We start from the raw sequence: 20,481 nt of genomic DNA, 5'->3' as shown, positions 1-20,481 counted from the left end.
GAAGGAAACATAATCTTGAGTTCCAGTGCTGTGCAGGAATGTTCAAGAAAATGGAAACAGGCTTTGGGTCAGTTCAACCTCATGCTTTTATTCCCAAATTCACCCAATGCAGAGGTCTGTAAAAGCCCTTTCAGCACATGCTGAATATTTTAATATATATTCTGTTCCTCACCCTAACAGTGACCAAGATCACAGTCTACCACTTAATAAAAGCCTTCGTTAAAATTTTTATATCAAGCTTGCAAGCAAATTTGGCAACTTTTAAATCTTAAATATGAATTAAATAAAATTCAACTAAAGACTACTAAAAGAAGTTTTTAAGTTCAAAGATTCTGGAGTGGTTTGTCAAATATTTTAGTGATTTGTCCACATTTACCGAACTGCAGGAAAAAATTACATTGAGAGTCACATTCTACTTATTAGAAGTCTGTAAACTGGCATTTTTCTGAGCTGCACAACATGCCATGAATAACAGAAAAAATAAATGAAGTGCCCCACTGGGATTTGGACATTTGTCAGAAAAAGAGGGGAAAAAAGGCAGATGCCTTTGAAAAGCCAAAATCCAAACACTTTGTGAATACTAGACATTCACAAACCAGAATGAGATGTCTTTATTGAGCTGTTGACAGCCAACCACTAACAGGTACAAAACTGCTGTGACATCAGTCATCAGAAGTACTAAAGGGACTTGCTGTGAAACAGATGTGCACAATATGGTTATCCATAATACGGTTGCCTTAGGGCTGCAAAGTGGCAAACACGATAACCATGTTTCCAGAAGGGATACAAGTAAGTACAGATGGCTAAACCTGAACACCTCAGTATCAGGCAAAATAACACAAAACATGACAGAAAACATAATCATCACAGAGAGAATAAAAAACCTTCTCAAAGCCCTTCATCAGTGATTTTCAGAAAACTGAGATTTCTGCAGCATTTATCCAAGTGGCTGAAGTTCTCACTATTTAAAATAGCAAATGAAGTGTTTTCATGTAAATTAGTAGAGGGAATTTAATCTCATTCTTTACTTTCATACCTTAAATTATTTCTTCTTTTGACCCAAAGGACTGCTTGCATCACTTCACAGGGACACTTTGTGATCATAAAATAATAAACTAAAAAGGCAGTGTGCAATGCTATAGAATTACACATGGTTTAAAATATATATAAAAAAGAAATAAATTAATTCCTATTGTCCTAAATCAGACACTCTCAAAGCTGCATGCATGAAAAGTAAGGCTTGAATACAACATGACCAATTCAGACTTTCAATATATTTTTCTGATGGACAAGGAGCACATAGTATTTAAAGCAACACTATGTGTGAATGTGAGTTCTGCAACAACAAGATGCAACCTACATTTTCTACAGTTTCTAACCCACTCAACCTATAAAGAATTTCTCACAGTGCAGAGTCACAGTCTCTGAAAGCAATTTGATTTAATTTAAAAAGAAATGCAATCTAGTCTGCAGGTTCTTGAAACTAGAACTACCATGATTATTCTTTACTCAAAGAAATTAAAATGGGCTTACTAAGAGTACATTTTTTTCAAGTTTTATTATTTACATGGGTCTTTGTACTGAAAGCATTTCTAACAGAATTTACAAATCACATGTTAGCATGGAATCATAGTAACTGCAAATCTGATAAGGAGAAAGGTAGTGCAGACACTCCAGTACTAGGAATTTCCGCCTAAAAGGAATCTGAGCTGCCTTGTAATTCAGAAATTTCTAATTTTTTTCATCTTTTTCATTACTTATCAGAGATGTAATATTTGCCACCTTACAGCTTAAGAGGCAGACAAATATTCATCTTTAGGAAAAATAAATGTACAAATATTTAGGACACTGCTAGCACTAACCAGAGATGTCTACAAAGGATGCATAAAACTAACCAATAAAACTAACATTTGCTTACAATTTTTTTTGCTTCCAGTGTTACAGTTTCACAGTATTTCCTGAAGATTTTTTTAAAGTGTATCTGCATCTCTGCTTATAATGGTTTCGGTTTCAGCAAGATGTTCAATTTTCTAATTTAATTTCTTTCCAATACCTTTAACTCATCAACCATAAAACTAAAAAGCTTTTAATTAAGTTATATTTGCTGTCAGATAGCCTAATGTCACATAATCATGAAGAAAAACTTGATTCTGAAAACATTAAGACTGTTTTGGGCACTTCAAATAAGTTTACTCATCTACTAAATGTTTCCATATTAAAATCATAGCTCTAACACTTTAATGTGCTAAAGAAAGTAATAAATAAAAAGATAACAGAAAAATATTGTTTTAGAAATATAAGTATATATTTGGACATGAGATTAAAATTAAAGATAAAATAATAAGTAAAATATAATTTTGCTTCTGTATTTCATCTTGCTATTTTCCTAATCAGTTACTGAGTGGACATAATTTGATTTCAGTACATATTTCTGGGATAAATTCTGTACTTTCAGTTTCTAAAAATGTTTCAATTACAGCCAATTAAGTAAAAGGAATACAGGAGGGGTTACTTAGTTATCAATTAATTAAATGTTCAACAAAAGAATGATTTTCTCCTTGTCAATTGCCTTACTCTGAATTATGTTTCTAGAAAAATTGAATGACAAAGTCAAGGCCACAACTGAGAAAACCTTGCTTTTGAATATATAATAATCAGTATGGAAATAAATACTAAAATGCTTGGTAGAGAATCTTACTATCCAGCAAGAGGACATCAGATTAGAAGAAATACACAGAATGTAATGCATGTGATTTATCACTATGAATTAACTGAACTCCATTTTTCTTGTCTTAATGAATTTTACTTATTATTTGGATTTCATAAAAATCCTATTTTCTTCATTTAAGAGAGAATTCTCACTAAGCAAACTGAAAATCATAAAGCAAAATCCTTTGACTATATACTAAATACTAAATATTACTAAAGAAGGTCCAGCAAGGAAAAATAAGAAAGGAAAAAGCAAAAAAAAAAAAAAAAAAAAAATCAAACCTAGTTTACAAACTTGCTATCAGGAAGTGAATCACAGAATCATGAAATAAGAGTTGGAAGGGAGCCACAAAGATCATCACCTCCAACTCCCAGCACCCTACAGGACATCCCCAAGGACCACCATGTGCTTGAGAGCATTGTCCAAATACTTCCTGAACTCTGTCAGGCTTGTTGCTGTGATCATTGCCCTGGGGAGCCTGTTCCGGTGCCCAGCCACCCTCTGAGTGAAGAACCTTTTCCTGATATGCAACCTAAATTTGCACTGATATAACTTCACACCATTCCCTCAGGTCCTGTCCCTGAGCACCACAGAGAAGAGATCAGTATCTGCCCCTCCTCCTCCTCTTCCCCTCGCAAGGGAATTGTAACTGCACCGAGGTGTCCTCTTCTCCAGGCTGAACAGAACAAGTGACTTCAGCCACTCTTTATACTTGAGGGCTTCCCCTCAAGGCCCTTCACCATCTTTGTTGCCCTCCTTTGGACACTTTCTAATAGTTTTAGATCCTTTTTATATTGTGATGCCCAAAACTGCACACAATATTCAAGATGAAGCTGCCCCAGCGCAGAGCAGAGCAGGAAAATCCCCCCCCTGCCCGGCTGGCCATGCTGTGCTTGATGCCCCCCAGGACAGGGTTGTACCTCCTGGCTGCCAGGGCACTGCTGACTCATGTTCAACTTTCTGCTGACCAGAACCCCCAGATCCCTTTGCATGGCACTGCTTTCCAGCATCTCATTCCCCAGTCTGTCTACTTCCAGGGTTGCCCCATGCAATTTGCAGTCTGGCACTTTCCAGCACAGTATCTCTTCTGTGAATGAAGAAACACGGCTCTTAATGCTTATAACTGGTATCTATCAAGAGAAACTATTAATATTTATTTAAGATGGTCTTTTAATTACATTAAAATAATGAGATTTTAAATTTGAAAACAGAAACTCCTTCACATACTTTCCATTTAATATTGCTACACCAACAGTGCTCCTGGGAGTTGACATGCTAGCTACGAAGTTCCACTGACGAGCCTGTGGATCCCATCTTTCTACGGTATTCAGGTAGCTCCAGCCATCATGTCCTCCTACAGCATACATGGGACCTTCCAACACAGCTACTCCTAAAATACAGATATGAAAACAACTAAGGGGAATAAAGATCAGACAATTAAGAGGAATAAATATCAGAATTTCTTAGTGGCAGTCCAGTGTGCACCACAAAACTGAAAAGAAAAAAAATCCTTTTGGTAGCTGATGCTACCAAATACAATCATCTTCAATATAATCTGAAGGAGAAAGGACATTGAATAAGCAGTTGGCATCTAAACAAAATTTCCACCCTCCCCCCGCCCCCCAACTTTATTTCTGAATGCTTTTTTGACCAATCCTAAACCAGGTAACCTTTAAAAAATATGCAGTCAGCCTTTACAGAACTGTACATACCAAGACCGTGACGATGAGTGGACATTGGTGGCATTACACTCCAAGTTTTTGATCTAGGGTTGTAGCACTCCACAGTATTCAATGTTTTCAGTCCATCTCTGCCACCAACAACAAACAATTTATCATCTAAGACTGCAACTCCAAACTGTAATCTTCGTCCATTCATGTTTGCAACTGGAGTCCATGTGTTGGTACGAAGTTCGTATTTTTCAATGCTTGTAGCTCCTGATGACAATATATGCAAGTTACACATGGAAAAAGAACAAGTTCTGAAGCACTAGGGTACTTTTTATTTTAGTAATATGCTGATTCCCACAAGACACCATGATATCCTGCAGCATATTCTTAAGTCTGTGTAGACAAATAGTCTTTTTTGACTTCCTAAGCAATTAACTGCACCATTACAAAGGACAACTTTCTTGGTGCTTTTCAAGACAAAAACCAGGTTTTGTAACTGCTTTGCAGAATCAAGCCTTTAGAAATAGAAATATTAGGAATATAAACCAACCATGTGGAATGCAATCACATATTGAAATCAACTGTTTTGTAATATTAGAGAAAAAAGCTGATGGTATGTGACATGAACTACCAAGAAACAGCTTTAAAACAACAAATTAAAGAAAACACTTTCTCTGCTCTTTTCTAACTTACCAGATCCTTTCTAATTACCATTAAAAAGCATGGAATTTTCTATGAAAAAAAAATCCAAGTAGTTCTGACAGAACTATTTAACAATTAGTCAAAATATTTTTGTTGTTTTGGCTTTTTTTAAAGCATGTTTAGGTCACCTTTTTGGCCTTTCAAACCTTTTCTTCCTTTTCCAAGTTACTGCCCCCTCAAGTAAATAAAGATTAGTTTATATTCAATTAAACACTTCACTACTTAGTAATCAGCTATTCCTATGATAATTTCAAATCAGAACTCTAGATTCCAGAATATTTACAGCAGTCTCAAAGATATACAGACCTTTTTAACCTAATAAATAGTATACACTTTAGATGTTTCCTGTTCTGTACTGCCAAGTCCTTGAATTTTAGATTTAACAGGCTGTAAAAAAATCTATTGAGCATTTCTTTTAAAAAGAACCAAAACAGCTCATCAGCTAAACATTACATAAGCCAATACCTTTTGTTGCATCCATCCCTCCAACTGCAAACAAAACGCCCACTGTAGATTTTCTAGGTTTGGTGCGAGGGCTTTGCAACATAGGTCGTCTCTCTGGCAACAGATGGTACTTCATTGCTTCCATAATGAGCTTTTGACATTCAATGTCATCCCTAAAGAGTGCGTTGTTCTCCATGTCTGCCAAAAACTGTGAAAAAGAAAATCAAACAAGCTGTATTGCTATAAAAAATAAAAACATGAAAAATAAAACCACGATTACCAAGATAATGTTTTATACAAACACTTTCACTGCCTGGTTTAAAAATCTCTGTATTTTCAAAATAGTCATATAAAAAATAGGGTAGGGTGAAAATAAACTTCTAATAAACAGAACATTCACATTTTGAGCGAAACCATCAAATAAATAAATATTTAAAGTGGAAGGCCATCTGATCTTAATGGATGATTTCAGCTTAATGGTCCAAAGGAAGGAAACATAATCTTGAGTTCCAGTGCTGTGCAGGAATGTTCAAGAAAATGGAAACAGGCTTTGGGTCAGTTCAACCTCATGCTTTTATTCCCAAATTCACCCAATGCAGAGGTCTGTAAAAGCCCTTTCAGCACATGCTGAATATTTTAATATATATTCTGTTCCTCACCCTAACAGTGACCAAGATCACAGTCTACCACTTAATAAAAGCCTTCGTTAAAATTTTTATATCAAGCTTGCAAGCAAATTTGGCAACTTTTAAATCTTAAATATGAATTAAATAAAATTCAACTAAAGACTACTAAAAGAAGTTTTTAAGTTCAAAGATTCTGGAGTGGTTTGTCAAATATTTTAGTGATTTGTCCACATTTACCGAACTGCAGGAAAAAATTACATTGAGAGTCACATTCTACTTATTAGAAGTCTGTAAACTGGCATTTTTCTGAGCTGCACAACATGCCATGAATAACAGAAAAAATAAATGAAGTGCCCCACTGGGATTTGGACATTTGTCAGAAAAAGAGGGGAAAAAAGGCAGATGCCTTTGAAAAGCCAAAATCCAAACACTTTGTGAATACTAGACATTCACAAACCAGAATGAGATGTCTTTATTGAGCTGTTGACAGCCAACCACTAACAGGTACAAAACTGCTGTGACATCAGTCATCAGAAGTACTAAAGGGACTTGCTGTGAAACAGATGTGCACAATATGGTTATCCATAATACGGTTGCCTTAGGGCTGCAAAGTGGCAAACACGATAACCATGTTTCCAGAAGGGATACAAGTAAGTACAGATGGCTAAACCTGAACACCTCAGTATCAGGCAAAATAACACAAAACATGACAGAAAACATAATCATCACAGAGAGAATAAAAAACCTTCTCAAAGCCCTTCATCAGTGATTTTCAGAAAACTGAGATTTCTGCAGCATTTATCCAAGTGGCTGAAGTTCTCACTATTTAAAATAGCAAATGAAGTGTTCTCATGTAAATTAGTAGAGGGAATTTAATCTCATTCTTTACTTTCATACCTTAAATTATTTCTTCTTTTGACCCAAAGGACTGCTTGCATCACTTCACAGGGACACTTTGTGATCATAAAATAATAAACTAAAAAGGCAGTGTGCAATGCTATAGAATTACACATGGTTTAAAATATATATAAAAAAGAAATAAATTAATTCCTATTGTCCTAAATCAGACACTCTCAAAGCTGCATGCATGAAAAGTAAGGCTTGAATACAACATGACCAATTCAGACTTTCAATATATTTTTCTGATGGACAAGGAGCACATAGTATTTAAAGCAACACTATGTGTGAATGTGAGTTCTGCAACAACAAGATGCAACCTACATTTTCTACAGTTTCTAACCCACTCAACCTATAAAGAATTTCTCACAGTGCAGAGTCACAGTCTCTGAAAGCAATTTGATTTAATTTAAAAAGAAATGCAATCTAGTCTGCAGGTTCTTGAAACTAGAACTACCATGATTATTCTTTACTCAAAGAAATTAAAATGGGCTTACTAAGAGTACATTTTTTTCAAGTTTTATTATTTACATGGGTCTTTGTACTGAAAGCATTTCTAACAGAATTTACAAATCACATGTTAGCATGGAATCATAGTAACTGCAAATCTGATAAGGAGAAAGGTAGTGCAGACACTCCAGTACTAGGAATTTCCGCCTAAAAGGAATCTGAGCTGCCTTGTAATTCAGAAATTTCTAATTTTTTTCATCTTTTTCATTACTTATCAGAGATGTAATATTTGCCACCTTACAGCTTAAGAGGCAGACAAATATTCATCTTTAGGAAAAATAAATGTACAAATATTTAGGACACTGCTAGCACTAACCAGAGATGTCTACAAAGGATGCATAAAACTAACCAATAAAACTAACATTTGCTTACAATTTTTTTTGCTTCCAGTGTTACAGTTTCACAGTATTTCCTGAAGATTTTTTTAAAGTGTATCTGCATCTCTGCTTATAATGGTTTCGGTTTCAGCAAGATGTTCAATTTTCTAATTTAATTTCTTTCCAATACCTTTAACTCATCAACCATAAAACTAAAAAGCTTTTAATTAAGTTATATTTGCTGTCAGATAGCCTAATGTCACATAATCATGAAGAAAAACTTGATTCTGAAAACATTAAGACTGTTTTGGGCACTTCAAATAAGTTTACTCATCTACTAAATGTTTCCATATTAAAATCATAGCTCTAACACTTTAATGTGCTAAAGAAAGTAATAAATAAAAAGATAACAGAAAAATATTGTTTTAGAAATATAAGTATATATTTGGACATGAGATTAAAATTAAAGATAAAATAATAAGTAAAATATAATTTTGCTTCTGTATTTCATCTTGCTATTTTCCTAATCAGTTACTGAGTGGACATAATTTGATTTCAGTACATATTTCTGGGATAAATTCTGTACTTTCAGTTTCTAAAAATGTTTCAATTACAGCCAATTAAGTAAAAGGAATACAGGAGGGGTTACTTAGTTATCAATTAATTAAATGTTCAACAAAAGAATGATTTTCTCCTTGTCAATTGCCTTACTCTGAATTATGTTTCTAGAAAAATTGAATGACAAAGTCAAGGCCACAACTGAGAAAACCTTGCTTTTGAATATATAATAATCAGTATGGAAATAAATACTAAAATGCTTGGTAGAGAATCTTACTATCCAGCAAGAGGACATCAGATTAGAAGAAATACACAGAATGTAATGCATGTGATTTATCACTATGAATTAACTGAACTCCATTTTTCTTGTCTTAATGAATTTTACTTATTATTTGGATTTCATAAAAATCCTATTTTCTTCATTTAAGAGAGAATTCTCACTAAGCAAACTGAAAATCATAAAGCAAAATCCTTTGACTATATACTAAATACTAAATATTACTAAAGAAGGTCCAGCAAGGAAAAATAAGAAAGGAAAAAGCAAAAAAAAAAAAAAAAAATCAAACCTAGTTTACAAACTTGCTATCAGGAAGGGAATCACAGAATCATGAAATAAGAGTTGGAAGGGAGCCACAAAGATCATCACCTCCAACTCCCAGCACCCTACAGGACATCCCCAAGGACCACCATGTGCTTGAGAGCATTGTCCAAATACTTCCTGAACTATGTCAGGCTTGTTGCTGTGATCATTGCCCTGGGGAGCCTGTTCCGGTGCCCAGCCACCCTCTGAGTGAAGAACCTTTTCCTGATATGCAACCTAAATTTGCACTGATATAACTTCACACCATTCCCTCAGGTCCTGTCCCTGAGCACCACAGAGAAGAGATCAGTGTCTGCCCCTCCTCCTCCTCTCCCCCTCGCAAGGGAATTGTAACTGCACCGAGGTGTCCTCTTCTCCAGGCTGAACAGAACAAGTGACTTCAGCCACTCTTTATACTTGAGGGCTTCCCCTCAAGGCCCTTCACCATCTTTGTTGCCCTCCTTTGGACACTTTCTAATAGTTTTAGATCCTTTTTATATTGTGATGCCCAAAACTGCACACAATATTCAAGATGAAGCTGCCCCAGCGCAGAGCAGAGCAGGAAAATCCCCCCCCTGCCCGGCTGGCCATGCTGTGCTTGATTCCCCCCAGGACAGGGTTGTCCCTCCTGGCTGCCAGGGCACTGCTGACTCATGTTCAACTTTCTGCTGACCAGGACCCCCAGATCCCTTTGCATGGCACTGCTTTCCAGCATCTCATTCCCCAGTCTGTCTACTTCCAGGGTTGCCCCATGCAATTTGCAGTCTGGCACTTTCCCTTGTTAAACTTTGTACAGTTGGTGACTGCTCAGTCTTGTGGAGGTCTTTCTGCAGGGCCTCCCTGCCTTTGAGGGAATCAGTCTGAGACTAACAAGAGTAGCTGTTCCTAGGGGAGTAGGAAAACTGTAATTCCCAACTATTTAAACAAACTGAGCCCAAAGCTTCCTCTACATTTTCTGTTAATGTTCTCCAAGAAGGAGAAAAAGTATTGACTGGGAAGAACAAGAAGTAGGCAGTGATGGCCTATCAAGGGTTAACAGAAGAAAAATCACTCCAAACAATTAATTCAAATTGCATTTCCTAGTTATTGCTACATGAAGGAAATGTAATGAGCCAAATAAACCGTGGAAGTTCCATATAGAAGAAATTTAAAAAGGACCCGGCCTCTAGTGACTAAGATATCTTTGATAAGCATTTTTATAGGCAAGAAAAGCAACATTTTCTGGAAGCTCCCCCCCCTTTCTGTGTCCTAGAATCAGAATATGCTGCAGTTTACAGAGACACAAACTATCATGCCTATACAAGATGCTAAGTTCTTACATGTAGCTCTAAGAATCCAGATCACTATAAATTTTATGATTTGTCACTATCAATATAATTATACTGCAGACATTATACCCATTGTAACCATGGTATAAACTAGAGAGAAACTGAACAATTTACTTGTGGAGCAAGCAGAGGCAGTCTAATGTAAGCCAGGAGTTTACTGAGATCTTTCCTTCTCTGTTCCAAATCGTGTCGAACCCACGTAAGTAGTGCATTCAGTATAGTTTCTTCATTAGGAATGTTCATGTCATCACTTGCTAAAAGCTTAGCAATTTCAGTGGCAGGCAATAACAGAAATTCCTGATTTCTAATTACTTCCATGAAGTTTTCCTGAAAAGAAAAGTATTTTAATAGAGGCAACATCATACTTTGAAGACATTTTATGGAACACCTGCTGTATCCTCCCCTCTTTTCCCTCCCTTCATGCCATCTTCTCAGTTGTCCCACTGGAGTACTGACTTGGGAGAAAGACCAAAAAAAAAGTTTAAGTACTGAACTATTTTCATCCCTGATCATTTCCCCAACTCAATCATTTAGTCCCACAGACAGATGTGCTGAAACAACTGAGGGAAGTGTACAGACAGACAGAAATGAGCCATAGGTTGTGGGTTACTATCCTGGCACTGCAAACTGAAGAAATACTTTCTGAAGTACAGTTAAAAAGATGCAGTTTGTTCCTGTTGTCAAGCAAAGAGCACAACATGCTACAACAACTGGGCATTGCTAGATTCATTAGATTTCATTACTGCTAGATGAAAATGTGGTAGTAAATTTTCAGAGAAAATAAACAACACTAACAATTTTATTGTTGATTTAAAATGGATTTTAAGTTTATTTTGCTATTTCATAGGTTTTATACAATTGATCTGATTTGATTGGGGAGCAAAACATACAAAGAATCCACAATATTATACATGCCTTGCTACACTAACAATACTTATTCTGATAGGATTCAGTCTTCTAACTTTCATCCTGTCATTTTCAGCAACAAATCCTTACTTCAAAATAAGAAATTCATAATACGTAACACATCCTATGCTGATATCTGATTACTTCATAATATGAGGATTTGCAGCATATTCTGTGAGGATTCTGATCAGTTTAGGCTGGAATAGCAGAAGTATTAACACACAATCAGCACCATTACAGTGAAATACCTGGGTGTAACAGAAAAGGGTGATATTATTTCTATCCTCTCTTGCCATATACTTTTCTTTACAAGGCAGCAAAGCAAAGCAAGCAAGCAAAATCACAATATATTCTTGTATTTTGGTAGCTCAAACTGCAGCTAAATTCACACTCAAAACTGAGAGTAGCTTCATGATGATAACAAAGTTACAATCAATTTATTTAATGCACTGTGGATTGCTAGATAGCCAGCTAATGGGGTGCTGGTTTTGGTCTGCCATCACATGCACCCCTAAAACACCTAGAGAACAAAATGTGTTAAATCCACAAACACGGAAGTCTAAGTAGGCCTAATATGAAAATTGGCCTTAGTGCCTTGTTTAATGATTTAAAAAGAAAGAATTGCATGCTAATAAAAAAATTGTAGATTAGAAGCATATATTTGAAAGGAAAAAGGATTTTTAGGTCAAAAAAGGGGAGAATGTCACAAGAAGAAGCAAGAGATGCACTGCAAAACAGGTCTGAATTTAGTATTTAAAATGGCAACAAAAACAATAGTACAGTTTGGCATTATATATGCAATGGGCATCATGACTACAAAGCAAAAAAGTTAATACTTCTTTTTTATTGCTTGGCCTAATGCTTTCAAAGCTATACCTCAGTACTCTAAAGATACTGACTAATAAAAAAAAAGCTGAGCTAAGAGAAAAAACTAATTAGGTGTAAATAGTCCATCTTACATGAAAGCCAGATGTACATAAGATGGCTACAAGATTTATAAGGGGAAAGATCAAAGTTACTCCACGCCATGGGTAATTCTGGAAATCAGGAAAATAACTCAAAATGTTATAAGTGTGCATAATTCTACTTGTGGATAGATTTTGGAGAGAAAACTTTCAAAATATTTAATATCTGAAAAGCTTTCCTACAACAAAGGTCTAATTGTCTACACAAAAAAGTGCTTCCAAGTGAGAGCTATAGTAGATTCAAAGGGAGATAGATTTGTCTTTTCCTCTTTAATTCATTTAACTATTTGTATAACGAAATAAAAGTAAAATTGAACAAATATATGAATTAAAATCAGTGAAAAGAACTGTACCAATATTCAGAAGCACTACACATGCATTGCTATTTATTTCACTCTGATATTAAATGCCTGGCAGTAAAACTGAATTTGAGAAGTGATCAAAATTATTTCCACAGTTTAAACACACAGTTCACCAGAATTCACATTCCACTGAGTTCATTTGTTTCCACTGGCTGTTTTTTTGTTGGTTCTTTTTCCTAGAGAGTAGGCAAGCTGGAGCTGTGCTTTTAGTTTTGCTGAATGAACAGGCAGTGAGCTCTGACAGAGAGAAACACCAACACTTACTACCTTAAACTTTCCAAATTGTCTATCCAGATCACAGGAAGAGGAAGGGGAAAGCACTTGCACGAAAAGTTCTTTTGTGTTTGGAGGCAACAACAAGCTGATCTTGCGTAAGTCAATCAGGGATCCTCTTTGGAAAGCTTTTTTCCAACTGGATTTCATCACTTCAACAGCTGTTATGTGTAAAAAGCCTGATTTTCCTTGTTGCTTGCAGACCATTGCTTTCTGATGGGAACAAGTTCAGTTTCCTCTTGCTCCCATTCTATTTTTAAAGCAGAGACTCCTTTTGAGCAGAGTATCAAAGCATTCCACTGGGAATACAAGCACCCTTTGTCCTATGTCTGTTTTTTTTTATAACCAGAATCTGAAAATTCCTCTTCCTTTACAGACAGAGATTCTGAAGACAAAAAGAAGGAGCCAGTGTATCTCCTAGCATTCTTAACCTCCTCATTAGCCTTTTCTTTCCTTCTTCTTATGGGAACTCTCTGTGGAAGAACAGGATATTTCAGAGAACAAATGATCTTCAGTTTCAATCCCTTTCTTTCTGGTCCTGAAAGTAAAGGGAATTTCCCAATCCCAAAATTAGCTCCTCAAATGGCTTGGAAACTTTATCAAATAAGTAGCCTGAGGCTTATGTATTAACCAAGACAGGGACATGCAGTCCTCATGCTCAATGCTGGGTACTGCTCATTCACATCACTTCAAATTCATTCTTCAGCAACTACAGAGTGATTAATGCTGATACTTTTAATGACAGATCTGCCTCAGACTTGGTACAGAACAAAAAATATTAGGAGCACATAAAAAATAAGATACCATGATGTGTATTTCTAAATGACACTTAATCCCTACAGTGGGATGCAGTGAAGCAGTTAGTCTCCCTGCACACTGTGTCAGAAGGATGAAAACCTTGGAGAGCATCAGACACCTGCAGCTTGAGAGGGACTGAGGCTGCCCAACAGGCAGCTCTAACCATGGGGCTCTGCTTAAACTCTGAATGTGGGCAACCAAAAAGCAAGAGGTGTTTGACTCACAGGATCTGAAGGAGAGCAATCAGGAAATGGTGTCTGCTGACTGCTTCAGTCCACTGGTTAACTAAGTATGAATTCACTAAGAACTGTGCTAATTGACTTCCTGGTAAACTATTAATAGTCAAACAGCTGTCAGATACCACCTTCTCTACTTTTACTCAGATTTGACTGATGTGCTAAACAATCAACCAACCGAATACTTGCTCTGTGTGCAGGGGCAGTACAGATATTTTAGCTTGACTCCTCATTGCACTGTTTCTGGACTCCAAAACAGGCTGAGCAGCATGCAGAAACCTATTCAGTCTTTATAAGGCAGTACTGATCTATTGTGCTAGGCAGGACTGAGGGAACTTGAAAGACAAAGGTATCTTGGGTTTTCACAGGTGAAAAGGAAGCGAATGAGTATTTTCCAAGTATGAGTATGTTCCTCAGTTGATTACTGAGCAGGACACTCTGGACTGCAATTTCAGGTGCAAGAATGTAAAATCCTTGTTCTGGCACTATCACAAACTTTATGGTCCTTTATGGACGGAAAGCATTTAAATTTCTCTTCTCTTCATGCTCCCCAATAGAAAAACCTATCCTGACTGTTGCAAGAAAAAAAGGACAAATTATCCCTCTTTAATTCTTTCTTCCAAATCATAACTCAATGATTTTGTGTTTCCCAACTACTGCCTTACAGGAGAAAGCAAGTCTAAGTGTGCCACACCTTTTATTCTGCAAAACTACCTAGGTTTCTCTGCTTGGACCCAATCTATTACTCTGTTCTTTTAAGTTTTTCTTTTTATACATCCACTGGCTTGCTCAGAAATCACACAAATTCCAAAACTAACTTTATCTGAATCTTGTAATACTATCACTGCTTACATACCTTCTGAAGACTTCTGATCAAAATCAAAATGACTTTTCACTCTGCTTTAAGCATGCATAGCTGATCAACAATGATTAGACAGGGACTAACTCAGGCATCATCACACAAAGTTTTGAATGTCTACTCTTTTTTTTTTAGTTGTAAATCAGAAAGTTAAAATCTGGCTACTGAAGAAGCTACTGACACTTACCTAAGAATAACTCACTAGTCACCACAGATATTTCATGTTCTGGAAATAACACAGATTTTCCTCATCTCAAAGTACTAACTTCCCTTTTGCTTACTTTTTGTGGAAAAGGATCTATTGGTTTTCATTCAAGGTACACTATCAACTGTTTCAAACAAACAAGATATAAAAAAGGGGTGTTCTGACTTTGAAGACAGCAATAAAAATGTGCAGAATTTTTTTTGCACAAAATGCCATTACAAATCCATTAAAGCAAGCAGACACAATACTGGCCAGTCCAATAAAATTCCTAAATTTTTAACTGTATGTCCCAAATACTATATATAACCCACAGCAAAACAGGGTAACCTTTGCTCAAAAGATATCTTTACTCAGATACATTTCATGATTCTATCAACTCTATTTTAGAACTGTGATGTGTAAAAATCAGAGTTGCTCTTTATACAGCATTAAATCCACTACAAATTGCTTCAGTTCTTGTTTCACTTCATGTATATTGAGGATTTTTCAAGCTTAAGTTTGTAATGCCAATAATTGACCAGTTTGGATAAACTGTTCCCTTCTGTCAAAACAATTTATCAACTGTCAACACAGTGAGCAATAAAGTAATGCAATACTTCAGTCCTTTTAGCATAATATATATCTGTAATATAAAGAAATGCAACATTCAAATCCTTCTTAGTTTTTTTTTTTTTAATCACTGATGCTTTCCAATGACTAATGTACTCAGACAGAAGAACCCTATTAACAAAGGCAGACCTAATGGGATAACTCACTGATTCATGCTCCAGTTTAAACAAAGGCTGATTTCACCTGAATTTCAAACTTCATGTAAAAAGGTATTTTAATGAAGCAGGTAAGATGATTACAAACTTATTACATGTGTAACAAAAAGCTTCAAAGCAGAGAAGTTGTTTTACTTGTAAAAATATTAAATGGCAATCAGCGTTTCTTTTCTGTCTCATAGAAAATAACATGTGTAAATTAAAATTTAAGTATTTTATATTATTCAGTAACTTCCACTACAAGTATTTTAAAAGAACCAGAACTATAAACTTTACTCAATATAATCCCACACTGTTCTATGCAGCCCAATGCAGCATAAAAATAATTCCCTGTTTTAAGAAAGAGATTTTTGCCAGCTACTACAGGTGTACTTAACCCTTACATTCTAATACTTCTTAATGGAAAGAGCATCAAATACCTAGCACTTACTAGTGTTGAACATTTTATTTTTTCAAACAGCTTTTAAACAAATGAAATTACTTGGGGATTTATTTTAATTGAAGATTCAATTGGACTAGACATTTCTATGCAGTTTCCATAGCAACATCCATTTCAAAATAAAGAAGCTTCTTCTCTATTACTCATTATTACTAAAATTCAATTTAATGTCTCTGTTGGAACTAAACAACATTAAAAGAGGCCTTGGGAAAAATTCATCTAGCACAACTAATTAGTTTTGAAAATGGCTTTTTAAAATCCACCTAATTTGAATTTCATTCACATCAAAGCCGTAAAAGCAACAATTTTGCCACCGAAGTAAACAACAGCCAAAAGGCACAGAACTGTTTTCCTCTGGTCTGAACAAAAGATAGGTGCTGAAGAAGAATGGCTTTTAGAAAGTTCACAGCCCTATTTTCCCTAAGTCATGAATTGCCAGTCAGAATACTAAGACTGGAATGCCAACATTCCCCTTTAAGGATGCATTAGTTTAATAATTCTTACTATACTGATTTTGGCAGTTCACTTGAAAAGGACATGACAATTGCCCAGACCAAAATACATACTTATTCTGAAAAGGAACAAGTAGATCAGAGGAGGGAGTTTCTCTTTTCACATATTTTTTCTATCACTGGTCTCACTCAACATAAATTCTAATACTCCTCAAAGGCATAAGCCACATTTCCTTTACTGTTTCATTGCACATTCTACTTAATAGCAGACTCCCTATTTTTGCAATAATGAAGACCAAGAATAGAAACATGTAAGTTACAATCTGCACCTTATTTATTGATCTGCCTCAGTAAATTTGTGTGTCCATGATATCAAATATCTGAGAGATCATTCACTGCAGAGGAACATTGTCTTGTATATAGAAAAAAAAAAGAACTATTTTAAACTGTTATACATAGTAAACTAAATTAATTTAAGCCAATAAGTAATTTTTTTAAAAATAGTTTTAAACCAGCAAAACCTAAGGCAGCAAGAGGAAGAGCCATGGAGTTCTAATACTAATTACAAGACATAAATTACAACTCTTGGATCTTAGCCAATAACTTAATGGCAAGGTAATGCCATGACACACAAGCAAATTAAGTACTATCCTTATTCCCACATCTCTTGTGCAGTATCTACATGCCCTCATTCAAATCCCAAGAGCTTATTTAGGCAAAATTTCATCAACAAGTGAGCAAAATGCCTCACAAAACTGCAAAGAGCAGATGAACTGACTTGCTTCAGAGATAGTTCTTCTGCCTTCTTCTGATAACTTTACTAAAATACACTTGTGAGAAGAAAAAAAAGCACATTTTGTATTAAAATAAAAGGATGACTGTTAAGCAGATGAAGTTTACTTAAGTTGGTAGGTCTGAATTTCTATAAGTTAACTGAAAAACATAATTGGCAAGTTTGTATTTAGTCACATATCACCTAGCCTAGGATTAAATTCTTTGATGCCTGACATCCCGTTGCCAAATTATTAAGGATGACGCAGAATCTATATTGCTGAATGCTCACAGTCATACCCCAAGTATATCTTGGAACCCGATTACTCCAGTTCATTACAAAAAAGGAACTCAAGGAACTCTACACTTCCATTTAGTAATGTCTAATTTTGGAATAGATGATGGCAGCTTCCCCACTGTGAAGTCTGTAGTTTTTGACTGTCAGAAAGAAGAACAGGCTTTTGAAATATGTTATTAAATGCATACCCCACAATTCCATTTCTGTTACAGGGCATTTATGCTTGTGTGTTTCCTTCCAACTCTAAATCAGCAACTTTGCAGCTATTTTGTAATTTTTCATCATGGAAACATATTCTTGTTTGAAAATTATGAAGACTTTCTGGGGCAAAAACATTAGTACTATATTTAGGAAAACATTCTGTATCTTTCCTACTAAATAAAGCAGATGATAGCTAATGTAACAACATACCATAGTGTAATTGTGAGCCGCCTTGTGCAAGTCAGTGCAACCCTGGGCATCAGCAAAAGATCGGATTCCAAGGCAATTGGATGGGTGAAGCTGCTTCAGAAGGAATTTACAGCATGCGTCTACAACCTGAGAGAGCTGAAGAAGGCAAGCTGTAGACAACAGGCACTCAATGTTATCTTCTTTTAATTCAAGGCGACCTAGTTACATCAAAAAGAAAATCACATTAGTTTGCTCTTATAATCTTACAAATTCCCTAAAACCCCAAGGTAATAGAATTATTTACAGATTATATGATAGAATAGAAGGCTTAGTAAACATCACCCTCAGCATTAGATAACTAATAGTTTTCAAGATTAGTATCCATGATGATGTAAGGAAAGGGAATCCTAATGAGATTCCTTTTTTTGTCAGTCATGATACATTTAATAGATTCACATAATTTGTTAACTAATTGAATGCAGTATTACCAGAGAAACTTTATCCTATCAGCTTGTCTCAGGTAACAGCAATGAGACCTAACTGCTGTCTACAGCTTTCTCACCAGGGAAGGGGAGGGGAAGGCACTGATCTCTTCTCTCTGCTGACTGGTGACAGGACCAGAGGGAATGGCCTGAAGGGGGTTAGGAAAAGGTTCCTTTTTCATTAGGAAAAGGTTCTTCCCCCAGAGGGTGGTTGGGTACTGGAACAGGCTCCCCAGAGAAGTGGTCACAGCACCAAGCCTGACAGAGCTCAAGAAGCACTTGGAAAACGCTCTGGGACACATGGTGTGATTGTCAGGGTGCTCTGAGCAGGGTCAGGAGTTAGACTTTGAGAATCTTTGTAGGTTGCTTCCAACTCAGGATATTCTATGATTTATTTTTATATATTTATAAGAAGTTAAATAATGTGAATAATTTGTAAAGAGCATTTGAAATCTAGTAATGGAATACAATGCTCACATGAGGACAATTCATTAGATGAATTTCCCTGAATTGTCAGCTCAATTACCTGTATATGCATATTGAACGAGAGCCCACAATGCCTTTGGCTCCACACCTTCCATCTTGATTTCTTCCTGTCTTGCTTCCCTTACATCATTAGTGAACATTGCTGCAAAGTAGTCCGAAACAGAGGAGAGAACCAATCTGAGTACGACATGCAGCACAAAAGGAGAGAAACAGAAGAAAAGAAAAAAACCTTAGTCAACCTGATGTTTGTTAATTTATGATTCATTACTTTGCCCTTTGAAGAAACACTGTAGTGAGAAAAACATTTAAAAATTGACAAAGTGCTCCATGCTCTAGTTTCTCTCTATGAATAATGAAGTACTGATACTAAACCTACATTTGCTACTGATCTAAACTAATTACCCTCTCAAAGCTCAATGACTTTTAATAGCCAACACAGACATAAACACCCCCAAATCCACATAAACTGGAAATGAAGTATATAAATATACATTATTAAATAAAATTGAATTGATCTTCATTTATATTATGTTAGATACTTTTTTAAATGTGAAAGAATGACTTACTAGTCCTTTTCAAAGTGCTTTAAAATGCTTTTACTCTTGGTGCACACATATACATTCAATTACTAATACTGATAACAAAACTTGTCACAGTAAATGTGGAGATGATAGAGAGTAATCTCTTTTTTGAGTATCTATTTAGCCTTTCTCAATAATCATGACTATTTTACTGTGTAAGTAAATGTTAGTGCATAACGGACATTTCTTTGGACTATTGAGAGTAAAACACTCTTTACAAATAATAATGCCACTCTTCAAAATGTGAAGGAATTTCCATGTATTCAGAGACTGGGGTAAAAGAGAAAATTATATGAGGCAGGAATATGAAACCAACCATAACTATTCAGGAGGAATTAGAGACCTCCAGGAATGGCCTTGTGGCTTAGATCAATTTTTGTGCTGTAGCAGTTCACTGTTGCCTTGCTCACAGGGATTTCACTATAAATACATGTGTTATATGTATGGATCTATACAAAGAGCAAGCCCAAGAACCCAGCCTACTGCAAATACATTAAACAGTCCATATGCATACATTGAATTAATCTAATACTTCAGGCAGTTTATGCGGTGCTGAGTTATTATACTGGTGTGTTAAAATGGCAGAGGTCAGGAACCACAAAACAGGAAAACAAAAATGAAAAGGTGAGCACCAGTGCTCAGGGGAGAATTTACAGGTACATATACAAAGTAATGAAATACAAGAAGCAGTCTCTTGGTTAATTAACTGCAAAGTTAAAAAATTTGGACTAATTAATCTCACAATATATTTTTCTTGTCAACTTTCTGATCATTGACCATTTGGTCAGGCTTACCAAAAAATAAGGGTAATCTTTGTTTTCTAGCTGCTGAGGCAACACAGCAGAGTTACAATTGCATGGGAAAAAGATTAA

The 20,481-nt window shown here is 35.7% G+C and overlaps 1 protein-coding gene across 1 annotated transcript in view; it reads right to left on the bottom strand.

Annotated features, from left to right (window-relative positions):
• The window catches only part of KLHL5 (kelch like family member 5), a 42,095-nt gene that overhangs the window by 11,000 nt on the left and 10,614 nt on the right, over positions 1-20,481 (bottom strand). Inside the window, exons 3-8 of the mRNA XM_005415456.2 lie at positions 19,069-19,205; positions 18,082-18,278; positions 10,457-10,669; positions 5,548-5,734; positions 4,423-4,647; positions 3,938-4,100 (exon numbers count right to left, since the gene is read on the bottom strand). Coding sequence (XP_005415513.1) covers positions 3,938-4,100; positions 4,423-4,647; positions 5,548-5,734; positions 10,457-10,669; positions 18,082-18,278; positions 19,069-19,205 — 1,122 coding nt within the window. The remainder of the gene's footprint in view (positions 1-3,937; positions 4,101-4,422; positions 4,648-5,547; positions 5,735-10,456; positions 10,670-18,081; positions 18,279-19,068; positions 19,206-20,481) is intronic.

Source organism: Geospiza fortis, unplaced genomic scaffold (assembly GCF_000277835.1).
Source record: "Geospiza fortis unplaced genomic scaffold, GeoFor_1.0 scaffold40, whole genome shotgun sequence".
Classification (NCBI taxonomy): Eukaryota; Metazoa; Chordata; class Aves; order Passeriformes; family Thraupidae; genus Geospiza; species Geospiza fortis.
The sequence above is the reverse complement of the archived record's forward strand: the minus strand, read 5'-3'. Positions and strand labels throughout refer to the sequence as shown.